Here is a 20298-nt window from a genome sequence, read left to right on the forward strand (position 1 = left end):
GCAGCCGTGACTCGGGGATTGTCCCTTAACCCAGATGCTGAGGCAGGAACAATGCAAGCAGGAATGCCAGCAGCCCAGGTTAGCCCCTTCGGGTATCATCCAGGGCCTGCCTATCTACAAAACAGGATCACTGGATTTGAAGTCCAACAAATTGGAGGAGCCCAGGGTGAGGGAGCCCCCCCCCAAAGAACTGTGTTTAAAGGTTCAAAATGCAATTTTTTTAAAAAAAGAACACCCTAGTATCTTTTCTCCGTTTCTGCAAATGGCACACACCCCTCCCCCCCCCCTCCGATTCATCAGGTCAAATAAGCAGCCACGCTCTCTCAACTTGCAAGAACAACTTTAATGAACCCAGAGGAAGAAAGCTGCAGGCTCACGCTTTACATTGTATACAAATTTTTTCTTAAAAAAAAAAAAAAACCAAAACATTGCAAGCCAAACATCTCAAGAACCAAAACTGGCCTGGCTAGAGACTCTTACAGGAACCAGGCAAACGGAAAGATGGAAGCTGAGCAGAGGGTCTCCGTCCCTCTGGTGCCGGGTCAGCAAAAGCTCAAAAGTAGCCGGCATGGGCTGGTCACATCCAGAGAGAGAGAGGTATGGATTGTATGTGTATATAAAAAAACCAGACTCTTAACTTTGAGCAAAGAGGTCAGTAGAAACGCCGACCTTTGTCTATCCCAATACTAAAATAGGCCATTATGGTGAAGTTTCTCGCATCTGCTACTTATACTCCTGTTGCACATGAGAAGGCGCTGGGCTCATCCGGGGCTTATTTTGCACGCAACGGAGGCAGCGTCGCAAAGCTGCCCGACTTAGCTCAGCGCCTGCGGTGGGATTTGTATAAACCAGATCGAGACTCAATTCACATTAAACTCTTCATTTGGAGAACAGCTGAAAAAAACCCAACTCTTAAAACATACCGTGTTCGGCCTCAAAAGTGAGCGCTCGACACATAAACCCCCAATATGAGGGAGCATTTAAAGCCATTTTCAACAAATTCCTCATGCGTACCCCCAACTCAATAACTCTGCCCTGTGGTACTTCAAGGGGGCGGGGAATCAACACCTCCCTGTTTGGGCGTTCGGCGGACGTAAAAGTCCAAATTGGAATCGGAGGGGAGCCATGATGAGCCGCAGCAGCTGCTACAGGGAAGGACCAGCCGATAACTTCCATGGGGCCCTCGGCAGCCCCCTGGCTTTGCTGGTCAAGGGCAGCGGCTCACTTATTCAGGAGCAGCTTGGCAAAGTCCGCGTTGGACATCTTGGGCCTTTCCGCAGACGGGGAGGGCGTGGCGGGCGGGTTCTGCACCGTGCCGTTCTCTGCCTTACTTGCTGGGTTGTTGTGACGCTGCAAGGCACGAGGGACCATCGCCAGCTGGGTTCTCCTCTTGCGACGGCTGCGGAAGGAGCAGATTTAGGGCAGTTACAAAATGTGCGTAGAAGATACTATTGAGTGATGAAACCCAGGCAGCCACAACCCCCGTTTCTCAAAACAATCCTAGTTTTAAAACTCCCTGAGCTGCCAGGTGCTTGCTTTTGAGTGATCCATATCCGGCCTTGTTAATTTCTCAGTTTCCAAAGACACGTTTCTGCCTTACGATGGTCGTGTGCCACATAATTCTCTTTTTAAAAAATCTAGCTGATGTTGTAAATAAGTATAAAAACTTAATGCTTAAAATAAAAACTCAACTGATTTCCCAGCAACCTTAGGTTAAATAAATACCCTTTTGCTTAAATAAGGTTCAAGAAAACCCTTTTTCATTCTGGAGTTCTGGGTTCAAAACACTCACTTGCGAGAAGGCTGCCGGAGGCTCAGATCCTGACTTTGGGATTCCGGCTTCTCGGGAAATCTTCGAGACGGAGGGTTGCTGATGGCAACTTTAATGACGTGGCCCTTGATGGTCAGCCCGTCCATTTTCAGAAGCGCCTGGGAGGCCTGCGCCTCGTTCTCAAACTCCACGTAGGCCAAGCCCTAAGAGGAAAAACACAGAGAGACTATAAACACTCCGGATTCCTCCTTTCCCAAACGCAGCTCTCCAACGTCGGATCTTAGCAAGACCAGTGCTCCACCCTGGGTGAGCAGGGCAGGGCAGCCCCCCCAAAAGCACACCTTGGGCTTGCCCGCTCGGTTGGTGACCATCCGGATGTCCTTCACCTTCCCATGGGCTTTGCAGAGCTTTTGCAGTTCCTCTTTTGTGCATGAAAACGGGAGGCCGGAGATGAACAGCTTGTGCTTCTCCAGAGCGGTGCTGTACTTGAACACCTGCAGGGGGGCCAAGAACACCAAGGAAGAAAACTCAAGCACAGGCCTGAAATGTGTGTGTGTAGTGTGTGCGTGCGTGTGTGTGTGTTTAGGGACGAGTTCTATATTCACAGCCTGGTGTTTCTTTTAACCAATGCAAAGTTTCCCGCTTCCCATGTGGGGCTCAACCTTCTCACCTTCAGCCTTGTTTCTAAAGCAGGGGTCTCCAAACTTGGCAACTTTTAAGACTGGTGGACTTTTAACTCCCAGAATTCCCTAGTCAGCAACGCAAAGGGATGCTTCCCCAGCTGCTGTCTGGGGAATCCTGGGAGTTGAAGTCCACGAGTCTTAAAGTGGCCTCATTTGGAGACCCCTCAGGTCTAAAGGGAAATCCCACATCTGTTTCATGTACACAAAGACAGCCTTACAACCGGAGCGGCCCTGCAAAAACTCTCTGGCTTGCTGCTTCTGCATAATTCAGGAGCCGGTGCCTCCTGACCCTGGGGGCAGGGTCAGCGGACTTGCTGACCCTGCTCCCACCCCCACCTCCACCCCCCGCAAGCTCCCATGAGTGACGGCAGGAGGGGCACCTTGAAATCCGGATTCTTGCTTTTATCCACATATGGAGACACAAACATGGGCCTGCCCTCCACGATGGTCCGGTCCAGTTCGAAGGCCTGCAGAGTTGACCTCTCGTCCTTGAACTCCACGTAACAGTAGCCGCGAAACGCCCCTTTGTTACTGTAGATGGAGCGGACTTCGGCCACTTCCCCACAGCTGGCAAAAAGGCTGTGGAGTTTGGCCTCCGGCACGGCCATGTTGTAGGAGAGGTTGCTGACAAAGACGGTGCGGCCCTCTTTCTTGCTGTCGTGAAGGACTTTGGGGGTGTCTTTCCACTTGGCAGCTGCTCCCTCTTCCTTTGGCTTGAGGTCGGCCTTCCTTCCAAAGAGGCCCAGCTCGATCTCCAGCTCCGTGTTCATCTCCAACTCCAACTCGCGCAACTCTTCCAGATCCTCTTCGTCCAGTATAGGCCTCCTGCTCTCCTTCAGCCTCTTGACAAGCAGTGGGGCTGCTCAGGGGAAGAGGAAGGGATTCAGAGGTTGCTAAGGACCTGCTGGGGCCCCCCATGGCTCAGAGGTTAATGACACGGAGCTTGCCAGCTGACAGCCCATCTTCGAGACCCGAGCGCTGTGCAACAGGCTGAGCTCCCGTTATTTCCCCAGCACCTAGCCGTCTGAAAGCACATCTACGCCAGCAAATAGGTAGCACACTTCAGAGGGAAGGTAACAGTGTTCTGTGCGCTTTTGGCATAGAGTCACATTGGTTACCTGGCCACAGAAATGTCTTTGTACAATGCTGGCTCTCCCAACATTGCCCCTACAAGTTGGACACCTGCTTTGTGGCCACAGAGGAAGCGCAAGCAAAGGACGCAGTTGCTTTCCTCGACTGAGGTGCTCAATCTCCCAGCCATCGATCCATGAGCGCAACAGAAGCCCTGGGAGGCGACCTCTGCCTGTACCCAACCCTTTCCCAGGCATTTTAGGCATGAGGACTCTCTCCTGGCCAGGCTGCTTCTGCGCCCACGAAGATGAACCTGGGAACTTGAGGCATTCTGACATGATGGCTTAGGAGACCTGCCTTATGCTATCTGTGCCATGTGTTTTGCCAAAAGGCCAGGTCAGACCAAGCTAGGATTCTCCCCTCCGCCCAATTCCAGTTTCCTTGTCACCCGGAAGAATTCCGTGGGGGTCAAGCACCCAAACCCCGAAGCAGAGCACACGACCAAAGCCATGCTACCTTTCTCCTCCTCCCACTCGCCATCGCCGCCTGCCTTCCGCTTGACTCCGGTATTGGGCTTCTGGGACTTTTTGATGGCTTTCTTTTTCGCCTGGGCTTGCTTGCGCTGCTCTGCTCTCTCTTCCTCCTGCTTCACCAGGGCAGCTTCCTTTGCCGCCACCTAACAGGACAAACGGCCTCATGAGCAGAAGCTCCAATCTGCACCTTTCTCTCCCCACAGGTGACAGGGGGGCCCGTTCAGAGGCTTCACTTTGGAGCAATGCAGGAAGGGAACGCGGTGGGAGCGGGGGGGTCTTTGGGGACCGTGCCAATCATCCACAAGGGCAAGAGAATTGAGTGGACCCCTCCCCCCAATCCCTCCAAAGGGGGCTAAAAGCCGCTGTTCTCATCCACCGCGCCCGTGACTCTGAAGCAGCAAAGCACACCCATCATTGTCAAGCTTTATCCCCGTCTTTCTGCTCGTAACTACAGGAGACTTTCCAAGAGCAGGTAAGACACTCAAACAGAGCGCCCTGCCCCACTTTTACTTCCAAGAGGAGAGTTTATCTGTTTTTTTTTTGTTTTTTTTTAAACCCAACCCTTCACCTTCGCTCTCTGCTCGTTCACTCGAGCTAACCGGGTTTCTGTCCTCTGAACCGCTGTGTCCCAGTCTTCTAAAGTGCCTGCGAGAGGACAGGAAAGGAGGCTGCGTCTCTTCCCCCTTCTCCAACGTTTCCCAATATCAACCCGAGCAGGAAGTGGAGGCTGCTCACCTTCAATTCTCTCCAGCGTGAGCAGCACCTCACAGACGTGTTCTGGGTAGTCCTGGGTGCACTGCACGGCCCGGTACAAAGCTTTCCTGCAATGGAGGGCATCCCCATGTGCCCTGCAGCCAGAGAGGAGAGAGAGGAGCGGGACAGAGATACAGTCATCAACACCCAAGGAGACACAGCTGGGCCAAACCTTGGAATTTCCCCTCCCCCCCCCCCAGAAAGGAAAGCTGGGGAGGCCCTGGTGGAGAAACAGCAGGTGTGCACCACCCCTACACCCCCCCCCCCACCCTCAGGTTAGAGCTCCTTCCTCCCAGCTGGGCACACAGCAAGCAAAACTTCACATTCATCGTTTGGGAATGAACTATGAATTATTTCTGGGCTGCCTGGTTGTGTAGGTGAAGGATCAATGCCTCCTCTTCCAGACCTCAAAGGGGTGGGAGGGTTATCCCTACGTCAGCCCCACACAAGCCCTGACTAAGCTCTCTTTTCCAGTCATCTCCCAGCACATTGGAGCATGGTGGCTCCCGAGGTAAGGACGCTGGGTCAGAGGTCAGCAAAGCCCACGCTTGAGACCCAAGTGCTGCTGCGTGGCGGGGTGAACCCCTGTCCTTCGCTCCAGCTCCTTGACAAGGACATGAAAGAAGCCCCATCCGGGCATCCCCCGGGCAACGGTGATGTCACCGGCTCATCCTCTCAACCCAGAAGACTTAAATGGTGCCTCTGAGCCAAACAGGACGGGGCCTCCAAGTTCCCATTCCTGACAAGCCCTGGAGCACAGCAAGTACAGAGCGCTGGTCACATGTGCCTCATTGGTGGGCCGACAGAGACTCCTTCTTACCGCTCCAGGTTGTAATACTCCAACCACATGTTGGCATATTTTGCGTTCCCTTTGACCATGATGAAGTCCCAGAGTTCTCGCGCCTTCTGCATGTTGTTGCACCAGCGAGCCTAGGGAGGGGGACAGCCCCTATTAATATCATCTGAAAATATCCAGAGGTAACCAATCTCACCCCCCACCCACCCACCCACCCAGAGGTGAGCAAATAAAAGCAAACAACAGAGTGAGTTAAGGTCACCTCAATCCTGGCCCAGGCCTGCATGAGAGTACAGGAAGGGTCTCCGCTCTCACTAAACCCTGCAGTCAAACAGAATTAAGCCGTTATTATCATTTCTGATCGGAACGCCAATACCCGCAGCAGAAAGACATTGTTTTCTAAATAAAAGGCAACCTACGTTCTTCGACGTCTTGCTTTAAATATTTGAGGGCACGAGCAAAGGCTGACCGAAGCTCTTCCAGCTCCTTACTTGAGTCTGAAAAACAGCACAGAATGAGCATGGCCATTCAGAAGGCACCCCTGGAGTACTAGCTTTCTAGAAGCAAGGTGCGTTTTCTCCAACGGGGGAGCGTTCAGGCCATGTCGCCCTGGGGCAAAAATGACTCCTTGCTGGGATCTGGAAGAATGAAGCCCAAACCAGGGATTGCCTCAGAGTGGTTGCGATTAGCATTTTCCCCCACCGATAATCACCTTGGGTAAAGTCAACTCTTCTCCGAAGGTAATCCAGGTACGCCTGCCAGATTTCCACGTAATCGGTAGCCTGAGTGAAGCTGGCGTTCAAAGCCTTTTCGAAGGTTTCTAATACAGGGGGGAGGAGGGGGAGAGGAAATAAGGGCGAACACAGCTTCAACAGCCTAAGTTCTTCCCTCGCCCCAGCCTTGAATTCTCAGCCTGAGCCAGGCGGAGCCCTCAAAGAAAGAGGGACACAGCCGACACCCTCTCCCTTCCCGGCACAGGGCCTGGGGAGCAGGCAGAGATGCTCCGGGTTTAAAAAAACAAAGAAATAAAACCAGCCAACGTCTCCCGACAAAGCCTACAGCTTGAAGAAAACCATGCAATCAGGACTGAGGCGTTGTGTGGCTTCCGAGGCTGTGAAGCTCCCACCACAGAAGCCTTTCGTAGCCCTCACAGTTCTCCTGATCCTACCTGAGATCACCTGATGTTCAACGTGGTGTCTCTCCATGGCCATCAGGTACTGGTTCCACAGCTTGACGGTCCAAGGGCAATTCCTGACCGCTCGCTCGTGAGCGGAAAGCACCAGCTCCTTCACCTTCAGCTGCCTGTCCTACAAAAGGAAGCATGTTTAAAGCTGGTTTAAAGCCGGGCTAATTGTGGTTAACGCAGAAGGGGGCGTTTGGTGCTGCAGTGCTCCAGGCAGAAGGGGGGGGGAGGGCAGAATCCCTGCTCAGAGACACCTTGAGCACTTCACAGAGAAAGGATATCTGAAAGGGGGGTGGGGCCTTCTATTAAAATCTCAGAAGCCACAGAAAAGGCCAAAGACTACATTGAGTGGACAGTTATCCCTCTGCAGAGCTAGCAATATCAAATAATCAGCGATAAAGCATTTCTGCAGATCTGTTACTCCATGTACCCCCATAGATCCAACTTTCCTGAAGTCCTTTTAACAAGAACTAGTTAGCCCAAACAACTGACCAAACCCAGGAAAGCTCTTTCACAGAAGGACGTGAGGCTGGAGGGAGCTTCCTGATGGGAGGCGCTTACCAAGTACTGAGTGTAGCGAGCCCAGAGGTCCGGCACTAGGCAGTTCTCATCCAGGGCACGCTCATAGATCAGCTGAATGCGAGCTGGATCCCCCACCTTCATTTCGAAGTCAATGTAAGCTTGATATTCGGCCAGCTTTGGGATTTCAGCTCCCAGCTGGAACAACAAGAGAGGAAGGAAGCTCTTTAGGGAAAGTAGAACAGGGAAAAGAAACCATTAGGAAAGCAAAAAAAAAAAAAAAAAAGGTTGTATTGCATTGCTCAGCGTAGAACTCAATTTTAAACAAAAAAAAGGGGGGGGATGGGGAGGGAGACAATCCCAGAAAGTTCTGAAAAAGAATACCATTTAGATACAACCAATTTGAGACTTAAAAGCAATTTTGTTCCTCCTTCCCTGACAAGCTTGACAACAACTTCCAGAGTTTTCCCAGTGTCCCCTATAAAAAGACCCATTCTAAAAATACCTTCCAAAGGGAAGTTGGAAGCCCAGCACAAGAACTGAGAAAAGATGCTGTTATTTGGAAGGAAGGCCTTGAAGGAGGATGGGCGACACGGCCCTGGGGAAGCTTACGGATTGTGAGGGGAGCCATTTACCAGGGCCTCTTCGTAAGGCTTGTATTTCTGCAACTCCTTCAAAGCCTTTGCATAGTTTTGCAGTGCTGCCTCTGGGATCGGCTCCTCAGTCCAGTTTTCATATTCCAAAAATGCCGATTCCATGTCTTCAGAAAGAGAGACAAGCCTGTGTCAGCAAGGAAGGGGAACATGGACTCCCAAGCCCTTCCCTCGCGTTAAGCCCCCCTGCGGCTACTTTGGCTTTTGGTGCCCCGTGCAAAACTCAGCCACCGATTCCTTCTGGAGTTGAGGAACAAGAAGCTAAAGGATTTCGGCTAAAAAAAAGCTTAGCTAAATGGTCAGCATTTTTTTTAAAAAATATGTCTAGCAAATGTTGGAAATGTAATCAAAAGACGGGCACATTTTTATCATATGTGGTGGACTTGTGTTAAAAGCAAAAAAAAAGTAGGGCAAAAATACACAGCTGGCTAGAAAAGGTAATAAGGAAATGTGTAGATTTTAAATCTGAATTGGTTTTATTGGTGATGATATCAGAAAAATTTGATAAGAAAAGTATGTATTTAATATTACATGTCTTAACAGCAGCGAGGATTATCTTCACACAATATTGGAAAAATGAAGAAACAACGCAAGACGAAGATACTAGATTGTGCAGAAATGGATAGGCTTACATTGAAAATCAAACAGAAAAAAGACACAGAATATCATCAAACATGGAACTTATTTTACCAGTGGTTGGAAAAAAGGGGTGGCGATTAAGAATAGAATCTGTATTGCTAAGCAAATTAAATACCCAGACAACACAATGTCTATTAAGCACTAAGAAATGCAATTAATAGAAAATTTATTATTATTATTTTTTTAAAAAAGACGAAGGATTGGGGGGCAGGCCTTGGGTTGAGAGGCAAGTGATAAATGATCCTTTGCAGCTGATCCTTACCTATCAAGGGAACCCCCAGCTGCCGACGATAGAGCGAGTGGATCTTCTCGAGTTGCGCCTTGATGTTCTGCTGCTGCTCAGGGGTTGGGACGCTGCCCGGTGTTGGCTGCCAGAGGAGGAACAAAGCACACGGATCAGAAGAGGAGCAGAGTGCCAAACGCAGCTAAAAGATGCACGTGCGTGAATAATTTAAAAAAAAGACCCCTCTCAATCCTGGATCAGGAACGGGCACTGCTGAGAGAGCCCTTGCCATTCCAGATGCTCAGGGACGGAGATCTCATCAAAACGAGCTCTGGTGGAGCACTGGTTAAAGCGTGGTACTGCAGGCGAAACTCTGCCTACAGCCCGGAGTTTGATCCTGATGGGGCTCAAGGCTGACTCAGCCGTCCATCCTCCCAAGGTTGGTAAAATGAGGACCCGGATTTGTTGGAGCTTGCAACATGCAAATAATGTTTCAAGGTGGTAAACCACCCAGAGGGCGCTGGAGAACAATATGGGATGGCATAAAAGCCTACACGCTAAAATGCCACTGCTATCTTTTGCCCGACACTTCCTACAAAACACGGACGCTCTCTGGGAAATCATCACCTGACCAAACTTCAGGCAGCGGAGTGTGGCATGCCAGGGCTTACCTGCATTGTCGCCAATATGGCATTTTCAAATTCCCGGTAGGTCTCCCAAATAGCAGCTCCCTTGGTCACATGGAGGCCGACCGCGATGAGCGCCCGTTCCAGGATTGCGCGAACTCTCGCGATCCCTCCTTCCTGGCCAATGCCCCCAATGGAGTACTGGGCGTACTCCAGCCAGATTCCAGGACCTAGAATCCATCCACAGAAGGGGGGTGGGAATCACTTTTGGGGAAAGAAGCTGAAGTTAACTCTGAATTTTTCATTTCCTCCAACAGAGTAAGTTCTTTGGAGAACCTGTTACACCTTGACATTATCTATTTCGGTGCTGTTTATCTGTTTGTTTGCGTGTGCCTGAAAGAATATCCGTTTAAAAGTAAACTTACAGATGTAGTCTTTCACAGCTCTCTCAAAAAGTTTGTAAATCTCCTCCCGCTCTGAGTCTTCTTTAGCATGCGGAATCTCATCCTTCAGCCAGTCTAGCCACAGCTCTGTGAACATGGGACGAAGCCAAAGTGGGTTAGAATGCTACCACAGTTTAATCTGGAAAAAGATATTGCTAAATAACATATTACTAAGGCAGGGTCAAATATATATGTAATTTTAGTTAAAATTACTCATGGTTATTAGTAGAATGTATGTATGTATGTGCATATACGCTGTTTCCCCCAAAATAAGACATCCCCTGATAATAAGCCCAATCGGGCTTTTGAGTGCATGGCAATAAGGCCAAGCACTTATTTCAGGGTTCAAAAAAATATAAGGCAGGGTCTTATTTTTGGGGAAACACGGTATGTTCTACTAAATTCAACAGGGTTTACATCTGAACAGATGTTCACACAGCTACATTCTACTTACATCTCAAGAAACCAAAATCTTCTTTGAAACAAATTTAACCTAAATAATTCTCTAAAGTAAATGCTCTGGAGTTTTGCTTGGTTTCCATCATGATGGCGCCAAACATCTGGCGGCAATTAAGTGGTGCCACAAGTAAATCACTAGTAATTTTAACTAAAATTACAGCAAAGCTGCCATTTTTAATAAAATCCAGAAAACAGAAGATAAAACGGGTGACATAATTAAGAAACCTCAGCCTTCATTTAGAAGCCCCACAAATATTTGCCAGGAAAGCTTCTACTCTCTGGGGGTTTGGCGGTTGAGCCAATCTTGAATATTGCTCCCCCCTTCAAACTGCCAAATTTTTCCCCCCACCGCCCTGCTGCCGTCTGATCTGGGGGAATGAGGAAAACCATATTTGTTTAAAAAACAGCAGCATGTGCCCATTTAACAGGATCCACAGCAGTACAAATTGCTGTACATTTTCACCTAGGAATGCTATCCCTAGGTGCTATCAAGTGCTATCTGATGCTATCAAAACTGGACTGGTGTGAATTCAAGTCTCAACACAAAATGAATAAAGCAGCTGCTTTTCTGCTAACGTTTTCAAGCAATTCTATCACACAGTTGGTACAGACCAAGTCTGTACAGTACAAAATTTGATTAAGTAAATGTAGTGTATCTACCCCCATCCCCAGTACGTCGGCAGGATTGTATATCCCCACTTAAAGTATTCTTGGAGTCTTTGGAGGTAGGAATGCAAAGTCTGATTATTTTCAACAGAGTCACTAAGACAAACAGAGCAGTATTTTTAAAACTCTGCCACAACATCAAGAGAGATGGGGAAATATAACCACCCTGTTTATCCTTATTAAATGCTTCAATTGAAAATGCACATTAGACCCTTTCACTCCATATGCAAACTTTACCAATAACAACTCTAACAATTTCATTTATGGAGAATTTTTTTTTTTTTTTGGTGATCACTCAGTTAACCAATTTTAATTTATGTTTTACAACGAAATGGGGTACATCGAGATTTGAATTTCTGCAAGATCAAAAGACTTTGCCTACCTTCAGTCAGAGGAAAAATTTCGCTCATGTTCCGGCGGGCTCTGCGAAGTCTATAGGCATCCCTTTCCTGACGCAGCAGTTTTATCAGATCCAGGTGACAGTTGTAATCATAGGCGTTGATGGACAGCTAAAAAAACATTGTCAAAACAGTAATTTTATTTAAAAGGTTCTACAGAAACCTAGCTAAAAGGTACTGATGAGTGCCATCCAGGGATTTTGGCAAATTTTACTTATGGAATAAACAGGCACAAAGATCATGAGGGGTTTCCAATGCAGCACATTAATTATCCTGGGTCAGGTATAATATACCACTGCTTGGGAATGCCTCTTAATCAAGGCACCAAAGGTACGGATTGCACTAGAGATCCCTAATCCGGTGTTAGACCCAGAAACGCCTGCAGTTTATGGACTATTTAGAGTGGAGCCAAGATGGAAAGAAATCCTTATCTAGTCTGCCTGGCTGTACTGCGACTCTCAGCGGAATCTTAAATACCTTAGGATTCCAATTCAGTCCCTGCCAGACAAGAAGGTATAAACGGAAAAGTCGCACCGACTAATGCAGAATATCATGACTAGCAAACGTTGGTAAGCTCAGCTCCGGCCTACAGAGGAGGCAGAATCCGTGACTGTTGCTCTGCCGTCATCGGTGCCCGGGACAGTCCTCGACTTACAACAGCTTGTTTAGTGACCATTCAAAAGTTACAACAGCACTGGGGGGGAAAAGTGACTTAGGGCTGCTTTTTGCACCTACAACCTTTGCAGCATCCCTTCGGTCACGTAATATAACTTTGGACTCATGTTTATGACAGGAGGTTCACGCGATTCCCCTTTTGCGACCTTCCAACAAGGGAAAGCCCGGATTCACTTAACAACCGGGTTACTTGACTTAACTGGGGTGAATTTATACTAACTCGTCACTAACTGGATGACGATGGCACGAGAAAGGTCGCAAAGTGGGGCCCTCTGGAACGAGCTACCCCCAGGAATACGACTAACCCCGGACCTCCGGACCTTCCGTCGAGCTTTGAAGACCTTCCTATTCCAGCAAGCTGGGCTGGCTTAAAATTTTAAAAGGGTTATTTTAAGGGTAATGGGTTTTAAATATTTCGGGAAGCCAATTGGATTTAATTCTGCTTTAAATTATTTTAAATTTTGTATTGCATGTATTTTAATTTGGCTGTGCACCGCCCTGAGTCCTTCGGGAGAAGGGCGGTATACAAATCAATCAATCAATCTATCTATCTATCTATCTATCATCTATCTATCATCTATCTATCTATCTATCTATCTATCTATCTATCTATCTATCTAAATAAATAAATAAATAAATAAATAAATAAATAAATAAATAAATAAATAAATAAATAAATAAAAAGCTACTTAACCACTGTCTCGTTTGGCCAGGGAAATTTCGGGCTGCCTTGGGGTCGTAAGTCGAGGACTAGGCGTATGAGAGGAGCAGGAGGGTCCCTGCTTGGTCTCCCCATGCCCCCCCACCCTCTCCCCAAGCAGCAAAGCCCCCTTCCTTGGGAGAAGCCCCCTCCCCCCCAAAAAAGGCCTTCGGGACGGGGGCTCTGGGCGCAGAGAGGCGGCCTCCCTTCCTCTTCCCCCCCCCCCCAATTCCAGGCGGCCCGCCGGGTGGTCGTGGCCTAGCTGCCAGTAGGCCCGCCTCCTCACCTGCTCCTCCAGGCGCGCGATCTCGGCCTCCGCCCCATTGTCCTCAAGGTCGTCGTCGTCGTCGTCGTAGTAGACCTCTTCGTCGTCGTCGTCGTCGAGGCCGGCGGGCTTGAGGTCACCGACAAGGCAGCGGTCGTCGAAGTCTCCCGCCTCCTGCAGCAGCGCGTAGGCCGCCGCGATGGCCACCGCCTCCGAGTCCTCCTCGTCCGACATCGCGCCCGGCGGCCACCCTCGCTGCGCTCCCGCCAGGACCCCGCGCGCCCCGGGCACGTTCTCTCTCTCGCGCGCGCGCGCCGAGCCCCCGGGCTGCCCCAAGCGACGCCTGAGCGGGGAACAGCCCGCCAGGGGAGAGCCGGGCGCGCGAACCTCGAAAGAGACGCGGCTTTCGGCCTCAAGTGGGATCTTCCCCTGCAGGCCGAGCGGGCGCGGGAAGAGCTCCGGCAAGGGAAGGGCGGTGGTGGGTCCCGCTCCAAACAGGCACTTGCGGAGGGCAGCCGCGGGCAAAGGGGCCTCGGAGGCGGTCTCTGGGCTGCCGCAAAGACCCCTGGGAGGAGCCAGCGCTTTCCCCCCCCCCCACACCGTGCAGCGAGGGAGGGGGCGGGACTAAAACGAAATAAAACCGATATAAAATGATAACGCCCGGATTTTGTCACGGGGGGGGAAGGAGGAGGAGGAGGAGGCGGCAGCGCCTGCTTCTCCTGAACATGGAGGCTCTCCTGCTCTTTCCCGCGGCCACGCCCAACAGCGGCGCAAGAAATACGGGAGCGAGCGGTTGAGGCCCCACCCCGAAGGCCGAGGGGGCGTGGCTCCGCGCCTTCTCCTTGGCGCGCCTTGATGGCGTCACGGGCGCGTCGCCTCGCCCTCTATTGACGCTGCGTGTGTTCCCGGGGCAGCGCAGCGCCTGCGAAACGGACAAGATGGCGGCGCTGAGAGCGAGCGGCGTTAGGGCCGCGGTGCTCCTCAGGCCCGGCTTGGCCCGGCCTCCGCCTCCTCCGGCCGCCGGCTACCACGAGAAGGTGGGCCGGGCCTTGAGACGGGAGACGGTCCGGCGCGATTCCCCCGCCCTCCCCGAGGGACTACAACTCCCATCGCTCCCGATAACGGGAGCCGCAGCCCCGCCCCTTCCACGGCCGAAGCTGCCCAAGGCTGAGAGGACGCGGGTCCCGTCAAAGTAGACACGGGTCCGTCCCGGGGAGGCTGGGAAGGGAGCATGGGCTGCACGCCGGGGCTTATGGGGCGTGGAGTCGGAGGGATCCCCGTCCACCTGCCGCTTCCCTCGGGGAGGAAGGGAGGCCGGGAGGAGGCAGGGCAGGGCCGGGTGGATCCTGTCTCCAGTGGGCGGAGGAGGAAGGAAGAAAGCAAAGGCCCGGGGTTGTGAGTTTTCCTTCTGCCTCCTCCGGCCTGTTTCCTCTCCTGTCGCCTCCCTGAAAAGCAGCAAAGGCCGTTTAGCAAAACCCAAGTGCCCCAAGAAGAGCGGCTGGGCCGGATCCTGGGGGGCCTGGACAGCAAGGGGGGGCCCAAGAACCGTTCTGGCCTTGCTTCTCAGCCATTTGTGGGCGGAAAAGCCTCCCAGCCTCGGGTTTTAGGGAGCTCGTCAATCACCTGTCACAACCTCCACAAACAAGGCCAAAGGGGGACCAAAGGGATCCTTTCCTTGCCTCTCTTCTATGAGGAGGATTCCCTCTTTCGGCTCCTCAAGGATTGTCTCCGTTTTGCCCTGAATTTTCCCTTTCAGGTGGTAGATCACTACGAGAATCCCAGGAACGTCGGTTCCCTGGACAAGAAGGCAAAGAACGTGGGGACTGGCCTGGTGGGGGCTCCGGCCTGTGGTGACGTCATGAAACTGCAAGTAAGCAAAGGCCCTGCTTTTCCCAGGCAGCTCAGCATGCCCAGCCTGTCCCCCCCCCCCTTTCTCTTAGCCTTGCCCTGACCGGTAATTGGGGTCTTTGTAACTGCCCCTCAGGTCGAGGTGGACGAAAACGGAAAAATCGTTGACGCCAGGTTTAAGACGTTTGGCTGCGGGTCAGCAATCGCTTCAAGTTCTTTGGCGACGGAATGGGTGAAAGGAAAGACGGTACGTCCTGTCCATTTCAAATCCTTGGCCACATTTAGAGTTAAGTCCCGTCTTCTCTTCCATCATCTTCGAGGACATTTGTGAACCTTCGGCCTTGGTGGGGCATATTCTCATGTAAAATAAAGCGAGAACCTCTTTGTAAACAAGATCCTTGGGGAAGAGCTGCCCAGGCCTTGTTAAACTATCAATTTGGGTCAATTTCAGGTTGATGAAGCCTTGAAGATAAAAAACACGGATATTGCTAAAGAGCTTTGCCTGCCACCAGTAAAACTGCACTGCTCAAGTGAGTAGGATTTTCACTGTTGATTGCATTCCTGGACCCTTTGTTTTCCCCATGGAAAACAAAGCAGCATCACGTGTTTCCAAGCTTTGACACTTTCTCTCTCTCTCTCTCTCTCTCTCTCTCTCTCTCTCTCTCTCTCTCTCTCTCTCTCTCTCTCTCTCTAGTGCTAGCGGAAGACGCCATCAAGGCTGCCTTGGCAGATTACAAGTTGAAGCAGGGGTCAAACCCTGCTGGACCTGAGAAGAGCGCAGCCAGTATGTAGGGCTCCTCTGCATCTCAAGACCTGGAAGCTTCCCTTCGTTCCACTTGTAGCCTCAGCACGATATCTTAGGAGCTTGATCCATCAACATTTTGGAAAGACGCACAACTCATACGCACAATGTTAAGACTGTACTAGAGCCAACAGGATAGACTGACTTTGCTGCAGCTTTTTGCTCTTTGCTTCTTTTCCTTTATCTGTGTGAAATATCTTCATCTGAGATTTGATTTGTAGCCTTAAGGATGGCCACTGAAGGGGCGGGGGTGGGGGTTAAAGTTGTCTCTTAGTTACAGAGAAAAGTCCCAGGGCCATTTCAGGTACGATCCTTGAGTCCACAGGGATAAGCAATGATGTATGGCCTCCCATGCTTCTCCCTCCAGGGGCAGATTTAGAACAGTACGGAGGCTCTTTGGGCTTATGGCTACATTTGTGGTCATTGATTTGGGGGCTAATAGCAGTGTAGTTTTATGTTGCTGGCTTCACGTTCCCCTTATATGAGGGATAGACCTAATAAGTACAGTAAAGCTGTGTTTTGCTATTTTCTAGATTGGAATTGTAAAGAAAGGAATATATTTTTATTTCACCTGATTGTTAATACACAAATTTCAGATTTGTTTGCTGTTCAGCCTGTGCAACACATGCAGAGATAATATATGTTTGTTCTAAAGAAAAATGAGTTCTTTTAATTTGCGTTTTATTTATATCACACCTTTACTATTTTTATAAGTAACTCAAGGTGGAGAACATACCTAATGCTCCTTCCTCCTCGTTTCCCTATAACAACAATCCTGTGAGATGGGTTGGGCTGAGAGAGATAGGGGCTGACCCAAAGTCACCCAGCCGGCTTTCATGCCTAAGCAGGGCTAGAATTCACATCTCCTGGCTTCTAGCCTGGTGACTTAACCACAAGGCCAGCGAACAGTTGCTTGTTGGCTGGGGAATTCTGAGAGTTGAAGTCCACCCATCTCAAGGTGCCAAGCTTGAGAAATACTGTACCACATTTTTTATCAGTCCTAATGACATTTTGGAAGTCTGACACTTTTCCCCCTATTGCCTGGCAGTATCTATAAACTTGTGATCTGTTCATTCCCCAAATCTGATAGAACTGGACTGTGACATAGACTGTAGAGGAGCAGAATATACAGCAGTTTCTCAGCACATGCAAAACAGCAGCTGCGGCTCTTGATGATTTTTTTTATAATCTACCTAATGAGAATAGGAGGCTCTATTGAAGGCTCCAGAGGGGACTCTTTTTCAATTAGGGGGTCCGTTGATGTGTCCAGGCTGGCTGATGAGATGGGGACAGCCCCAGCGTGGCAATTCCCTTCTGCAAAGGCTACCCCAAACAGTGAAACTTGCCTCCACATTCTTCAGAGGCCAGGGAGAAGTGCATGCTGACAGACAGACAGGCGAAGGTTTTTCACCCCTCCTGTCGAGTGCCAGCTGCCACCCTGTATTTGGGATAATTTATCTTCAGCTCAGGTTTCCAACCAAAACAGTCCTCAGCTGCCAAAGCATCGTCTGCCTGCCTGCCTGCCTGCCGTTGATCCCAGCAACTGGGTAATCCACTCTGAAGCCACCCCAGTCAACAATAGGCCTCCCCATTCAAAGGCAAAAAGGAGACGCTTAAAAATAAACTACTCTGAAATGTTTTGCGTCCAAAGAGCGCCTTCTGGTGAAGAGAAGATTTTGACAAAAGGGTTGGATCATTTTAGTCTGCCCATTTTCACCTGAGTTTTAGACTCAAGCTTTCTTTTCCATAGCAGATGATTTTTCTAGTCCCCTTTTAAAAGCTCTCCAAGAAACAAAGCTTAGCTAGTCAACAGTATTGCTTTTCTCGTTTAAATCTTCCTTGATGCTCAGCAGACCCATCCTGCTGCCCTAAGCTCCAATACGATTTGTTCTGGTGGCATGTCACGCCAGCTGGGGCGACATCCTGGTTTATGATAAAATGCAAGCCCAGTTTAAACGCAGACCCTGCAATGGAGAGCCAGGAAAGAGCCAAAAGGTCTGTGCTTTCAATAGCCCTGGGATGGGAAGGGGCTTCTGGGAAGGGGCCACCACAGTGCAAGAAAGGGAGGCAGAAAAGCCTCGGCTGAAGCTCTCCCTGATGTTGGAGGAAGGTGGTCAGAAATGAAAGGAGTAGATGTTCTCTCCAACTCTCTGCCTGTCATAAATATTGGGCAGATTTCTCTAAATTGGGACCTTGCTGAAAACCCACAGACAACCCACAGCAGCTGCTAAATTACAGCCCTCCCTTGGTTCCAGGAATCGGCCAAACCTTCAGTGCTCCAAGCAGCCATTTTTAGTCTTGAGGTTTCTCCTGAATTCGAGATCAGCAGTTAACGTTTTCTTGGCATTCTCTGCCAGGCCGAACAGCAGAAGTTTGAGCCAGGCTGTCTTTTTCCCCCCACCCCCAAGCACTATCAAAAGTGGCAGGTGGTGGTGCCAGTACCTGGTCAGCATCACCACCTCCCCCCACCCCCTAGAAAACGTCTCTCCTTTTATAAGTTCTCCGTGTCCCCAGGGGAAACATACCTTTTCCCTGCTCGGTGCTTTTAAAGCATTGCAGATTTTGTTCCTTAAACAGCCTGAGCAAATGCGCCCAAGTTCAGCTGTTTTGTGCTCAGAGAACGGGAGAGAGAGCAAAATAATAATAATTGGGGAGGATTGTTTTGCCTTCACGCACGCTCCTATCTCTCCTTCGCAAGCACACATCAGTGCTTTGTTGGCAACTGACCTTGCCACTGGTTTGTTGCTTCTGCTTCTGAGAAATTACGCAAATTGCAAATGTTTAGGCTTTCTCTGAAGGAGGACCTTGACATAGACTGGAGACAGACTGACTGGGCAAGCAGGTCAAGAATTGGGGGTTTTAAAGCAGGGCTGTGCTGGGAGGTGAAAGCATGCAAAGAGGAAAGAGATGCGCCCCCGTATTTTGTCTGCCATCCTGCCATCCTCTTGCTGGTGGAAAGAGGCCCAAACTGGACTCCGGGTTATCTGTCACAAGCCAAAGGTGTGGGGAAGGGTTGCAGCTTCCCTTAAAGGACCCACTTTCCTCCTCCTGCTTGGAGGGTAGGGAGGCTGTGTCGGTTTTCTAGGCTGGATCTCTCCTCTGAACAAGGAGAGAAGCAACCTAGAACTAAGGAGAAATTTCCTGATAGTTACAACAATCAATCAGTGGAACAACTTGCCTCCAGAGGTTGTGAATGCTCCAATACTGGAGGCTTTTAAGAAGATGTTGGATAACCATTTGTCTGGAATGGAATGGGGTCTCCTGCATGGGGTTGTACTAGATGACCTCCAAGGTCCCTTCCAACTCTGTTATTCTGTGTGATTTGCATCTGGACAGACAAAAAAGAACCCTGGGAATTTAACAACAGTCCGAGAGGGGGGCTGGGAGATTCCCCTCCACTGTGGAGAACATCTTGAAGGATAAATGTCTATGGAGATTGTCAACCATCCGGGTCATGGTTGTCCCAAAGATGCTTTTCAAAAGGCAGCTGGACTTTTTTATTTGTTTGTTTTTCTTTGAAAGCATTTCGCTTCTCATCCAAGAAGCTTCTTCAGTTCTGACTGAATGGTGGGGAACAGAAGCCGCAAATAGAAATAGAACCAGTTGCCTTTTGAAAAGGGCCTTTGGGACAACCCTGAAGGAGGGCGCCCCAAATCTTTTGCAACTTGCTGAGGGGCCCCCTTGCCAAGCAGGGGCTGTTTGACCTTGTTTCATTGCAAGCAGAAGAGGGAGAAAGGGGAAGCCAGAGCTGGCAAGGGGAGGGCTTGGCAGTGCCAATTAGGTCAAAAAGCAGCATCACGTCACCCCTGGTGCCTGCTAGAACCCCGGACCATCCCCAAGGCCCATTTTCCTCCACCCCACCTCTTCCCTTGGCTGAGCTGCTTGCAGCCTTCAAAGCAGGCAGAAATTCTCCCAAGTGCTGCAGCACAGCAGAGTCCGGAGTGCCCGACGGAAGGCGGGAATCTCCATCTGGAGGCCCCTCGGATGCTCTCTTTCTGGCCCAAGAATTCCGGCTATTTCCTCTTTTAATCCCAGGAGAGAAAGACGTTTCACAACTATGTTTGCTCCCCCCCCCCCACTTCCAGTCTAGCCACCAAGACAGTGAAAAGTCAACTTGCCAAAGGGAGGATGGGAGAACCTTTGGGAACAGTTTTGGAAACGGGATGAGAAGAAGGGAGACGGGAGGGGGTTGTAGTTGCCCAAGGAAGATGACAAGCACCCCAAGAGAGCTTAAAACAAAAACCGGCATGGCGACGTAGGACGAGACAGGTTTAGCCGACCCTGTCCCCAAATATTCCAGTGGGTCAAAGGGGAAGTGTGCAAATCCTGTAATTTGGAGGAGTGGTTTGGCCACAATCTGAGACGCACTGGAGGAACCATTCCCAAGAAAGACCCGAGATTCTATGAGCTGCATGTTAAGCAAGAACTGTCTTTTTTTGGGGGGGGGGGAACCCCCTTCCATTTCTATGCCAACAAGTCTTTTGCTATTTCAGATACGTTGCCTGAAGAATTCAGGGCAGGAAAACCGCCAGTCCTCAGCCACACATCCACACAAGCTTTATCGTTTCTTTTTAATGGAACATATGTTTATA

The 20298-nt window shown here is 50.1% G+C and overlaps 2 protein-coding genes across 2 annotated transcripts; one reads left to right on the forward strand and one right to left on the reverse strand.

The window, feature by feature from the left end:
• Nucleotides 1–323: 323 nt before the first annotated feature.
• SART3 (spliceosome associated factor 3, U4/U6 recycling protein) lies at nucleotides 324–13341 on the reverse strand. The gene is made up of 19 exons (XM_070951320.1): nucleotides 13078–13341; nucleotides 11401–11527; nucleotides 9876–9980; nucleotides 9496–9680; nucleotides 8864–8969; nucleotides 7945–8069; nucleotides 7352–7507; nucleotides 6776–6914; nucleotides 6320–6427; nucleotides 6027–6104; nucleotides 5870–5928; nucleotides 5632–5741; nucleotides 4794–4906; nucleotides 4627–4703; nucleotides 4042–4201; nucleotides 2835–3313; nucleotides 2113–2265; nucleotides 1793–1974; nucleotides 324–1399 (listed from the first exon to the last, which is right to left on the reverse strand). The coding sequence occupies exons 1-19, from the start codon at nucleotides 13288–13290 to the stop codon at nucleotides 1222–1224; spliced, it is 2853 nt and encodes a 950-aa protein (XP_070807421.1). The 5' UTR covers nucleotides 13291–13341; the 3' UTR covers nucleotides 324–1221.
• Nucleotides 13342–13950: 609 nt separating this feature from the next.
• On the forward strand, nucleotides 13951–16366 carry ISCU (iron-sulfur cluster assembly enzyme). Its single transcript, XM_070951321.1, has 5 exons — nucleotides 13951–14093; nucleotides 14813–14926; nucleotides 15041–15151; nucleotides 15356–15434; nucleotides 15599–16366. Exons 1-5 carry the CDS (start codon nucleotides 13995–13997, stop codon nucleotides 15694–15696), a joined length of 501 nt encoding a protein of 166 aa, XP_070807422.1. The 5' UTR covers nucleotides 13951–13994; the 3' UTR covers nucleotides 15697–16366.
• Nucleotides 16367–20298: the final 3932 nt, after the last annotated feature.

The sequence above is a fragment of the Pituophis catenifer genome, unplaced genomic scaffold (genome assembly GCF_029215685.1).
Source record: "Pituophis catenifer annectens isolate HBS135680 unplaced genomic scaffold, rPitCat1.0.hap2 SCAF_10, whole genome shotgun sequence".
Lineage (NCBI taxonomy): Eukaryota > Metazoa > Chordata > Lepidosauria > Squamata > Colubridae > Pituophis > Pituophis catenifer.

Coding starts and splice junctions, on each gene's coding strand:
- ISCU (XM_070951321.1), top strand. CDS start 13,995: ATGGCGGCGCTGAGAGCGAGCGGCGTTAGGGCCGCGGTGCTCCTCAGG. Junction 14,094..14,812: donor CCGCCGGCTACCACGAGAAG/GTGGGCCGGGCC, acceptor TTTCCCTTTCAG/GTGGTAGATCACTACGAGAA. Junction 14,927..15,040: donor GTGACGTCATGAAACTGCAA/GTAAGCAAAGGC, acceptor ACTGCCCCTCAG/GTCGAGGTGGACGAAAACGG.
- SART3 (XM_070951320.1), bottom strand. CDS start 13,290: ATGTCGGACGAGGAGGACTCGGAGGCGGTGGCCATCGCGGCGGCCTAC. Junction 7,508..7,944: donor AGCCTTACGAAGAGGCCCTG/GTAAATGGCTCC, acceptor TTGTTGTTCCAG/CTGGGAGCTGAAATCCCAAA. Junction 4,202..4,626: donor TGAACGAGCAGAGAGCGAAG/GTGAAGGGTTGG, acceptor TTGTCCTGTTAG/GTGGCGGCAAAGGAAGCTGC.